Source organism: Clavelina lepadiformis, chromosome 5 (genome assembly GCF_947623445.1).
Source record: "Clavelina lepadiformis chromosome 5, kaClaLepa1.1, whole genome shotgun sequence".
NCBI classification, from domain to species: domain Eukaryota; kingdom Metazoa; phylum Chordata; class Ascidiacea; order Aplousobranchia; family Clavelinidae; genus Clavelina; species Clavelina lepadiformis.
In genome coordinates, this window is record NC_135244.1 from 2,488,620 (window position 1) to 2,501,007 (window position 12,388).

The 12,388-nt window shown below is 34.3% G+C and overlaps 1 protein-coding gene across 1 annotated transcript; it reads left to right on the plus strand.

The window, feature by feature from the left end:
* The first annotated feature begins 544 nt into the window (after window positions 1-544).
* Window positions 545-4,203, plus strand: LOC143460782 (pinopsin-like). The gene is made up of 10 exons (XM_076958410.1): window positions 545-657; window positions 745-918; window positions 1,141-1,398; window positions 1,537-1,699; window positions 1,846-1,950; window positions 2,130-2,253; window positions 2,371-2,470; window positions 2,642-2,788; window positions 2,918-3,007; window positions 3,255-4,203. Exons 3-10 carry the CDS (start codon window positions 1,156-1,158, stop codon window positions 3,375-3,377), a joined length of 1,095 nt encoding a protein of 364 aa, XP_076814525.1. The 5' UTR covers window positions 545-657; window positions 745-918; window positions 1,141-1,155; the 3' UTR covers window positions 3,378-4,203.
* Window positions 4,204-12,388: the final 8,185 nt, after the last annotated feature.

Genomic DNA, 12,388 nt, shown 5'->3' on the forward strand with positions numbered 1-12,388 from the left:
TTAAGACTATTTGCTTACCTTTATACTCCTAGTAGACAAGGTTTACCTGGAATGACGTTGCAAAGCTTATAAAGTTGATTTAAAATTTAGATCGCCTCACCGTCATGCGATTGAGGGAAATGACAAGCTACACAGCATACCCAAAGCAATATAGCCGATAACCGCAGGTTCAATATGGGAATAAGATTGTGCGAAAAGGTTTTGCATCAAATTGCCAAACGTTCTCGGTACTTTGTAATTGCGGATTTGGTTGTCCATGTCAAGAGATAGACTTGAAGAAAAACAAGTTTGATCAGGAAATTGTTGTTGACATAAACTGAGCAATATTTTTTGTAAAACATTAATCTGCTGGTGTCAGCTAACATCCTGTTATGGTATGGCGATAAGAAAGCACAAAACGGGTTCGAGATATTTGAAGCAGCAGGATTACTTTTTTCGCTCAACAGTTGAAGATAACTATGTTAATCTTTAACTACACTGCTTTGCATCTAACAATATGCGGATGTTTGCAATAAATTGTTTTGAAATCGCGGCAGGGTAAGTTTATTCGGAGGAAGCCGGAAGAATTTATATTTGGAGGAGCGGATAAGACGGGAGAAGGATGTAAACTGTTGACTGCTGCTATTGGCTATATTGCAAACCTCAGGAAGTCAACAGGTATAAATCACTCAACATAATCTTTATATATCCCATTTGTTCTTAACGGAACACATATAACCAGTGAATAGTTACCAGTTTGTTCAGTTGCAGTTAGCTAATGATGTGAGATAAACGTTTTTTCTCTGGCCGTCGAATTACTGGAAGCGAATCCAATACTTGTGAAATTCCGAAGCTACGTTGTAATCCGACGGAAATTCTTGCTGACAATATTGAATAATTGTTTATCAGTCGACACTCGTTTTGTTCAACTGTGTTCAGGTAAACTCGACTGACATAAGTCTGCACGTGGTATGATATACATTAAGTGTCCCAAAAAAACATGGACAAACTGTTGGAAGTTATGTTGTATGCAAACAAACAACTTAAGCTTAGTTAAACGTAATTGTATTGGTGTGTGAAGTTTTAGCAGTAAGTTGAAAAATGCTTTAGACTTAGAGCTATATACGACTTTATAAAATTTATTCATCGTATTTACAACAGAAAAAAAATCACTTCATGTCTTACAAAGTCAACGCTGACAGTTCTACAGCTGCAAGTTTAGCAGAAATGGTTAGTACCCAGACACCCTACAACGAAAGCACAAACCCCTATGTGCTGTATGGGGATGGCTGGGTACCTGATCACATTGAAATTGTCAGCAGAGGATATTACACATTTCTTGCAGTTTACATGACGGTTCTTTTCATTTTGTCCTGCTCCTTTAATAGCGTCGTGATTGTGGCGACTATAAAATACAAAGTAAGTTGTTCCTAGGCCTTTTATTTAGGCATCTATTACCTTTGACAAAAACGTACTGGAAAATTGGATATTTTTATAATCTTCTAAAATCATTTATTGTAAAGAGAAAAATATATACGCATTTTCTATGTTTTTTAGGAACTTAGAAAGCCCATCAATTACATTATAGTCAACCTTGCAGTGGCCGACTTAGCCAGTGCATCAAGTGGGTGCTTGATTGCTATCTTTACCAACGCAGTCGGATACTTTTACTTGGGAAAATATGTCTGCCAATTCGCAGGATATACGGTGTCTATTTTTAGTAAGTGCAAACAACACATGGTATTACTGTACTATTATGGGCTATAAAAGTGTTAGACGGTTTACCATATGCGTAGTTAATTGTTCAAGGTTTGATTTTAAAAAAATATTTAACTAAAGTAAAATGACTAAATTGACATTTTGTAGGCATCGTGAGCCTGCTGTCAATTTCTGTGATGGCATTTGAGCGTTTTGTTGTAATCTGTAAACCGTTTGGACCCAGACAGATTGGACACAAAGACGCATTGTTAGGTACATGGGATACATTTGAAATGAATTTTCAGTTAAATATAATTAATCTATGCACACTTCAAACTGTTGCAAATGAATAATGTATATAGAGTGAACGCTTGTCTTTTACTTAATGACTAATAATAATCTGATATATCGTTGCTCTTTTTGATTTTTGTTGATGGGTATTGACCATGCAGGCATAGCATTTACATGGGTATGGTCGACAGTTTGGAACACACCTTCTTTGGTTTTGTGGGATGGATATGTCCCTGAGGGCGTGGGCACAAGCTGTGGTCCAAATTGGTTTACCAAAGACGAAAGGTTATATGTATTTTCCATTTTCATCAATGTTTTTAAAGCAGAGTTAAGACAAGTTTTTGTGGCAGTTGGTGTGGTCTATACTTCATGTTAAAATGTTAACTTATTATATTGTTGTAGAGAAAGGACTTACTTAGTGATTTATTTCAACACCTGTTTCTTTATTCCCTTGACTGTAATAATACTTTGCTATGGGAAAATGATTGCCTTCCTACGTCGGGTAATATTAACTTTAATAAACAAAAGTTTCATCAAACCCTATTTAACTAAATTAAATAATGATTATTGAAGTAAAAAATATATGTATTTGTTTTGGAATAACAAGACGATTAGATTAAATTTTTTATTTACTTTTTTAAGTTACATTTGGAAATGAACGTTGTTTTCTCAGTTTAACAGAAATAGCTCTCTCCCCGAAAATACGAGAGCAGATACACAAGTTGCAAAGATGGTCATACTAATGGTCGTTGCATTTTTGCTCGCTTGGTCGCCCTATGCTGGTTTTGCCATGTATAACGTCTTCAATCCGGATTCACAAGTAAATAGTTGCATAACTCAGAGCTTATACTTTTGCTCTTGAAGCGATAGATATATGAACGATTGCTTTCATAATAGACCTATATGTATTGTACACCAGATATAACTTTTTCTTTTTACTTTATTTTAGATGGATTTTGCTTTGGGAAGCATCCCGGCATATTTTGCCAAATCAGCTTTTATATACAACCCCTTGATATATGTTGGTCTAAATCGACAGGTATAGGCCTAGAATGCTTACAGACAATTCCGATTTTTAAATATAGCTTTTCTGTAACATGCTTAATAATATAGGCTACTACTCATACATATTTATAGATAATTTTATTTGTGCATGTTTATATAACCTATTTATATATTTATGAACATTTAAACCTACTTTTAGATATTTTGATTGATGCATATTTATGCATTTATAAATATTTATATGCATAATTAGAAATATTTCGTGTTTGTTAACTTTTCAGTTCCGCAAATGCGTCATTCGACTATTTTTCGGTGAATCGAGAAAACGAAACGAAACATCAGCAACAGACAAGTTACAGGCAACTTTCACTACAGGACACTTACAACAGACGACAAGTGTGTGAGTAAGAAGAAAGGCGGACTTGTACAAATATTTCTGTATAGGTTTATATATTTATACCAGGGATATGTCGGATCCGAGCTCAAACGTTCGGCATGTTTGCCAACGTATTTCAGTATTGGGGATGTATGTGACAGATGAGACAAAAAACATTATGCATCGTCACCAATATGCTAAAGGAATTTTAAAATATTTTCAATCTGTGATTCCACTGTTTCATCTGACAACTATATAAAAACTGTAATTAAAAAATCCAAACTTAATATTTTGTCACTCTACTCCGTTAAATCTGGGATCTTTAAAACAGACCAAGTGGAGCTTGAAAATTATTAACTGAAAATTATTGTGTATCAGCGAACTTCTAGCAAATACCAATTAAACGAGCTTAAGTTCTAAATGATGGTATGTATTGGAACATTGAAAAGTTTAACATAGAACTCGGTCATTTAGCTTGCATAGTTTTTGATTTTGGCAGTAAATATGTTATTCCAGATCATTTTAAACTCGTGTATTTTATTCCATTTTATTTCTAATGTGTGTCTTCAATAACTTTCCAGTTAATTCGTAAATGATAGCTTTGTCTACACTTCAATGTCTAAATAAAATATGCATACATATTGTACATACATACATACATATTTTATGTACACAAGGATTCTGAAAAAGGTATCTTTTTATCTTGTTTGCATCGTACATTTTGTATTGTATTTACGTCTTCACAAATTTTGCTGGCATAGTTCTTATATAAACGTAAATTTCTGTTTAATGTATAAACATTTGTGTGCGTTTCTTTTTGATTTTACATGTATAAACATTCTGATTTACCATTCTTTTCAGTTTGGTTTCGTCTAATTAGGACCAATTTCACTTTAATGCAATCTAGAATTTGATATAAGTCAGAATTTATATTGTTAGTGTATGCATGCACTTCGTTTAAGTGCTAATGCTGTAGAAAAGAAATCTTGGTTGTGAAATTTGTTTCGCTTTAAAGCTAATTATTTGAAAATCTTTTTTGAAAATCGTTTTCAGTGTTATGATAAAGAAATACGTTTACATACTGATGCGCTTACCACGCACAGGCAGTGTTTATAAATAGAAATTAGTAAAACAATGACATACAAAGTATTTTCGTCAAAATCTTTACAATATAGGCTAAACCGAAAAGCAGTTACATAAATTTAACATTTTATTTTGAAATACACACACCTGCATGCACAAAATAACAACAAACAAAGAATTGAAATGTCGAATTTACAGAAAATAACGCCGTTCGGTAAATAATTTAAAACGCGATAAATTTTTCATCCTAACTTGACTCTACAAACTTTCAAAGTTATTTAAAATTTTCAAAACTATTGACAAATCTTATAAGTTTTACGCGGCTATACTTTTTATGAGGTGAAATAATTTAAAAAGTAGTTTCTTGCATTCCGACGTTTTTTCGTCTGGGCCTGGGCTCTGTTCGTTCACCGACAAACATTTGGATGACGTATTTGCGAAACTATATACACAAAAAATTTCTCGAGTTTTAGCGTTAAAATATCTATCTTATAGACGCAAAACTTTTATAAAAATTTCAAAAACTACCTTTCGATTTAAGCCGACATATATCAAGGGGTTGCATACATAAGACGACTTGGCGAAGTATGCTGGGATACTGGCGAAAGCGTATCTCATCTAAAATGCATATACATGGATATAGGGCATGAATTTTGCCGAAGCATTGTTCATAGATTTAGAAATTTCTTTTGTAAAAAACATAAACGCCCATACAATAGCAACCTTGCATTCATTTAAGTGAATAAGTGCAAAAACAACTTTATTTAGAATTAGAAGTGAATTAGGGTAAAGTGGCAAAAGTATTTTGGAAAAAATTGTTATGAAAAATCATCGTCAAAAGTTGGTTAAAAAGATCAAAGCAAAGCTTAATTTGTGATCTCTGTACATTAACGTTAGGAATTGCACATTGTAACAACTTGCAAATTCAAACGTTGTACTCTTCAGAATTTTTGGATTAAGAAAAGAATTGCGCCCACATAAGGAATGAGTTCTGAAGAATTACTGCTTCAAAACTCTTTTGCAATGTAATTTTCCAACAGACCCGAAGCTTCATGTCTGACAGAATCCCGCCTTTAAGAACATCTTAACATACCTATGCTCTTTCATTCACTGTATATCTAGCATCCACTTTCTTTTTAAAGTAGCGACTGTAGCGATAACCTAAAAATACAATCAAGCAGTTGGACTCATTTAGGAATTTTTGACTTTGTCACTTGGGCTGTAGCTGCATGCTGTTGAGCTAGAGGTCTACGGTCTAGGCCAGGGTTGTCCAAACTTTTTTCACTAAGGGCAGTGTGCTAAAATGTTGACCAGTGTCCACAGGCCAACAAAAAAAATTTTTCAAAAGGCATGATATATTAGATCGATTTAGGGGTATATTAGGGGCGCTGAGTCCGAAAATGCTATTACTTTTGCTGAACTTGCTCTATTTTTTGAGATATTTCTTCTTCCTACATATCCCATGAAAAGTTAGAAATGTATGCTAGTGAGTAACAAACAAACTTACAAAGCGTACTTTAGCATGGAGTTGGGAGATCAACATAAATTCTGGGCACCTCACATGGTCTGCAAGCACTGAAACTCACAGGTCACTGAAACTCACACCTCACAGGTCTGCACTGAAACTTTGCGCTTATGAACTCGCGGTAAAGTCAAATCTATTCCATTTGGAATCCCTATGGTTTGGCGCGAGCCTAAGAATCACCATGAATGACATGTCAGGTTGGAACCTAACCAAGAAGAAGTCATGGCACTACCCCAAGATTGACTCTGCTTTACGGCCAGTTGCAGACTGCCCTAAAATTCCTGTTCCCGTTTTTACATCCCTGCCAGATCTGATTTCGGATGAAGCTGCGATGTTGGATGTAGTGGAAGATGAAGATGGCAATATTAGCAGCTGTAGCAACTGCAGTGACACCGACTCCGACAACATCAGAGTAAACCGAAGCCTTTTACTCAAGATCAGCTGAACGACCTAGTTCGTGATTTATGTTTATCTAAAAAGGGTCTGAAGTTCTGGCTTCTCGCCTCCGTGATCATAACATTCTTGATTCGGCAACAAAAATAACGTTTTACCGGGACAGAGAAGAAATGTTAATGCAATTTTTCTCTCAAGAAGATAATTTTGTTTACTGTAATAACATCGAAGGACTTCTTTCATCTATGGGTCTACTTGAATATAAACCAGAAGAATGGAGGTTATTCATTGACAGCTCCAAAAAAAGTTTGAAATGTGTGCTACTTCACCGCGGAAATAAGTTTGCCAGTGGTCCAATTGGCCACTCAGTTTTTTTAAACGAACACTACCAAAGTGTAAAGATGGTCCTGAAGAAACTCTCTTATACTGAGCATAACTGGGAGATATGCGTTGATTTGAAAATGGTCAACTTTCTCTTAGGACAACAAGGCGGTTACACCAAATATCCCAGCTTTATTTGTTACTGCGTAAATGAGCATAACATTGTAAATGAACCTTTGGCCAGTCGTGATCGCATCATTTTACCCCCATTGCACATCAAATTGGGTTTGATGAAACAATTTGTCAAGTTCCTTAGATAAAGATGGTGCTTGTTTTGATTACCTGTGCAAAGTATTTCCTGGTCTGAGTATTGAAAAGCTGAAAGCAGGAATTTTTGATGGGCCACAAAAACGAAAATTAATTAAACATCAAGTTTTTCCATCACATATGACTGAAATTGAGAAGGCAGCCTGGCACTCTTTCGTTGCAGCTGTAAAAGGATTCCTTTGAAACACAAAAGCAAGCAACTATGTGGATCTCGTAGAAGTGATGCTTACGAACTTTCAAGCTCTTGGACCAAGGATGAGCATAAAAGTTCACTATCTATTCAGTCACTTGGATCGCTTCCTTGAAAACCTCGGAAATATGAGTGAGGAACAAGGTGAAAAGTTTCACCAAGATATCAAACTAATGGAAGAGAGATATCAAGGTAGATCAGATACTCACATGATGGTAGAACACTGCTGGTGCCTAATGCGAAGCTGTCCACAAGAAGACTACAGGCGAATGTCGTAGGCTACAAGAGGACTTTCCTGCAGATGACTTCAAGCTAATTTGAGTAAACAACTAGAGTGCATCTAAGAACTTCACTAATGCACATCTTAAGATGGATACATTTCTTCGTAAAGTGTTTTAATTGCTTTGAATACTTCGTGGTAAATGAAAAAATTGATTGCTTGTTCATTTCGTCTGTTTTTACAAATTGTCGTCTTTCTTGTGTAGGCTTAATATCTCAAAAACTAGAGCCAATTTGCAAAACTTAATGACATTTTCTAGCTCAGCGCTCCTGATATACTCTAAAATCGTTCTTACCTTCCATTCCAAAATTTTTTGTTGGCCAGTGTTATGTACGTGCATTCGAAAAGTTCTTTTGGTTCTGCCCTATTTGATGTAGCACATAATAGCACTTAACACTCATAATAGCACTAACACTTAATAGCACTCATAATAGCACAACTGCAGTGTACAGGCACTACAGGGTCTCGTTACAGGTGGGACTATAAGAAATTACAGCATTGCAAAGTTCTTGTGGTATGTAATTTTTAAATTTTTACGCACTGCCTGCTCAATAACGTACCGTAACTTAGGTATCCTTACAACTAATGAATGCAAGTTAATGATTACCTCTAAATGCTTGGAAAAATAATTTGCACCTGAATAGTGTGAAGTTGAACAGTTTTATAGCTTGAACCATATTGAATTAAAGTTTGTTAGAGTTAAAATTCGAACGTTTGTTTCTTATTTCTTTATCTTTGGTACGAAGTTACGTACGAGCTCAATAATAAACATGTGCCGGGCAGTAACTTGGACACCCCTGACTCTAGGCTACGACAGTAAGAAATTGCTCAAAAATCACCGAAGAAAAAATATCGTTAACGGTCGTGTTGAACCTGATTTTATTTTTATGTCAATACCTACAGCTTTGCCTTTGCAATAAAAAATATAAATCTACAAAAAATGGAAACAATAAAGAGAAAGCCGACTTCGGACTAAAAAGAGCTAAAAAATTTTTTTGTTCGGAAAAACCTTAGTCAGAAAAACAAAGCTCAGAAAAACACTTTCATTAAATTTCTCATTTTCCCAAGCAATCGTCTTTGTGACGCATAATAGTCGGCTAAGTATGATGTAATAAATTTTGCTAAACATGTTGCAATGACTGTCAAAGATAAGGGCAACATGCTTGTAGTGATAACTTTTTAATCTTAAAACAAAAAAAATTATTATTATAAAGATAAAGATAAACTTGTTGTAAAGATAAACTTGTTCTGGCGCTGGATTAAGCATAACTGTTTACTTGTGAGTCCGGATAAGCGATCCTATGCAGGGCAAAAACGGCATACGGCGACCAGGCAAACAAAAACGCAGCAAACATAATTGCGGTCAGTTTTATAACTTTGTTTTCCGCTCTTGTATTTTCAGGAAGTGAATTATTTCTGGCAAACTGAAAGAAAGTTAAGTCCGCGTTAACTTATTATTTGAGACGATTGATGAACTTTATTTTTCTTAAAGCTTATATCGACAACTTTTAAAATATTATACCTGACGTAATGAGAAGACGATTTTTCCGTAGCAAAGTAAAATTACAGTCAAGGGAATGAAACAACATGCAAAGAAATAAGTCAGCAAGTACTTTCTTTCTCTATAGTAACAAAACTGCAACACTTTCTTTGCACAAGCGGCGTACATAAGATAAAACTAAATTACCGTACATTAAAATATCCTTCTATTGATTATATTAGCTTTTATTTATTAATTAATATACCGTATATGTATATATATATTATTTATATTTATTTAGTATTATTCTTCCAGAAAAAAATTTTCTTTCGTTTCTTGTTTTACAACTTTGGTAGAATATTCGGTAAAAAGAAAACTAAATTTTACCTCAAACCTTCGGAAAACCAGTTCGGTGCACAACTTGTGCCAACGCCCTCAGGGACATATCCATCCCACAAAAGCAAAGGCGGTGTGTTCCAAATTATCGACCATGTCCATGTAAATGCTATGCCTGGTCAATACCAGTCAATAAAAATCAGTTAGAGCAATGATATATCAGATTATTATTAACGTTAATAAAATATTTAATATCATTTTTGAGACAAGACTGTTGACTGTTATAAATTGCTGTTTGTATACAACAGTTTGACTTTTATTGTTAAAACAAATTACTTCAAAAATCTCTCCTACCTAATAAAGCTTGCATGCGGCCAAATCGTCTGGATCCAAACGGTTTACAAATTACAACAAAACGCTTAAATGCCATCACAGAGATCGAAAGTAGACTCACGATGCCTAAAAGAACATCCAAGTTAATTTATATTTATCAAAATTTACTCAAAACCGAGATGAGTTTATGACGGCTAACTGTGTGTGAATTAACTCAGTTATTTTAGAATTAACGGTAGCAGTAACGTATATTGGTTGCAATTACTAGAAATAGACACTGTATATCCTAAAAATTAGCAGACATATTTTCCCAAGTAAAAGTACCCGACTGCGTTGGTAAAGATAGGAATCGTGCATCCAATTAAAGTACTGGCTAAGTCGGCCACTGCAAGGTTGACTATAATGTAATTGATGGGTTTTCTAAGTTCCTAAGATAGAAAAAAAATCAGTTTTCGTGAACTTCTATTACTGTATAAAGTTGAAACATTACAAAAATGTGTATTGCGTTTACACATCTTTCCCAACAAAGCATTCAATGAAAAACCCTTAAAACTTACTTGGTATTTTATAGTTGCCACAATCACGACTCCGTTGAGGAAGCAGGACAAAATGAAAAGAACCGTCATGTAAACTGCAAGAAATGTGTAATATCCTCTGCTGACAATTTCAATGTGATCAGGTACCCAGCCATCCCCATACAGCACATAGGGGTTTGTGCTTTCGTTGTAGGGTGTCTGGGTACTAACCATTTCTGTTAAACTAATGTTGTGGAAGGATTATTATTGACTTTGTAAGTCGCAACAGGGTTTATTTATGCTGTAAAATTAACTAAATGTAACAACGAGATAAAGGTTAAATTATATTGGTTAATGTTCACACTTCAAATATATTTTTTTGTGTATTCTTTACATCAATTTTAAAATAATACGATAAATATGATAATGTAGGCATTTATAGGTTCCATCCAATATAATCAAAGGTCATTTTAGAAGCAAATGTACATTTCTGATAAACAGGTCTCTTTCAAAAATTTGAAGACTTAATTGAATTAACTACATAGGATTAAACCATAATTTTTCCTGCAAGCGATACATTAACATTTTTCCCCTGTCTAAGTTTGTGCTGTACCTTTAAAAATAAGCTATAGTTGAAAAACATTACTGTTTTCAATCTTAACCATTATTAACAATACAATTCCTGCTTGCTTTTTGAATATTCGTATATTCACCTAAATTATGTTTTGTCCCAAATTGCTGACGACAACAAACACATGGCAAGGAACAAATACATAAAATAAACAATAACACGTAACAGGATAATGTAAACGCGCTTTTTTCTTACTGTTGTAACGAATTTTACAGAGAAGCGCTCTGTTAAACGTATGCACTCTACCACTCTACGCTCTATGACCTGTATCGGCCGTCGGTTGTAGTTTCGATATTTATTATCGCATACGAGATCTTTTATTTGCAAACGAAGTCGCTTGGAATAAGAATAATTTCGTCCTTAAATCCGTTCCCATTCACCCGATAAAGAAAACTAATGAACCTTACAGATATATTTCATATTTTCTTGTTAACAAAGTTTTGACTTTTATGGAAAAAATATTTCTAATAGGCCGTTATGGTTACGATTACTTATTGATGACCATAAATGCTAAAGGACAAGTCCAAAATAAAGTCGGCTTTGAATCAAAAAACTATACTGGAAAATAGATTCGCATTAATATAATCGCATTGTAATAAGGTAAAATAAAGGTTTACAGGTTGTCTGGTTATGTTTTTCTTAGCGGGTTTGCCGGTTCCATAATAACTGGCATAAAAACGTCAAATTTTTAACGAATAACTGAACTGTATAGTAAACAGAATTTTACTGTATTATAGAGTAACTATTGTAGATTTCACTGTAATGTAAGATATTGTATTGCAACTAATAGCATTGTGAAATTTTGTGTTGTAATATTGAATATAATGAACTCTTAATAATGTAAAAATGGTTTGTAATAGTAAAAAGCAGAACTAAGACAACCTTACCCTATCTTGATGTGCATTTATACATTTTTAAAACGATACAGCGACTGCTTTTTGCTTTCAATCGCAAACGCATACGTATCGACTACTAATTAAAACATAAGTTTCTGAATAACTTTACCCCATTTGACAGGAATATTCTTGATTACATCGGTAATGGTTGCATGCCTTGTTGACGGGATACGGTGTAAATTAATTCCCCTTGGCTTTGTTAATTTAGTCGTAGCAGTACAATTGTTGGTCGCGGTTGCTAATTGAGTAGACCTAATCTCCCCATAGCATAGTCATTATATCAAAATTAAGCACATGTATGTCAATATGCATGGACTAGTATAGACACGAAAAAGAACGCGAACGCATTTACTGAAAAGTTATCACACATCTCTTAGTACATCTGATCAAGCAAGCTGATGTTTGCGAAATCTCGTGCAGAAAAATTAAACATGAAAGTTAACTCTAGAGTGCCATCCAATGTGTTGCTTTTTATTTCGCGATATAAAGTTTGTAAAATATAGAAATCTTAAATGCCGTTGCCAACGTTTAAAGACTTTGCTTTGGCAGCTTTAGCTGAAAATTTCTTGGAAGCAAAATATGAAGTAGTCGAATGTAGCGGTTTTCTGCGTATCTAACCGGGCTCGTAAATCAGTGGGATCCCGGGGGCTCAAATCATCCTGGAAAATAAATTTCCACAAAATATTGTATTATCAATAAAACTTTTGCGTTAAACCAGAAAAATTTACA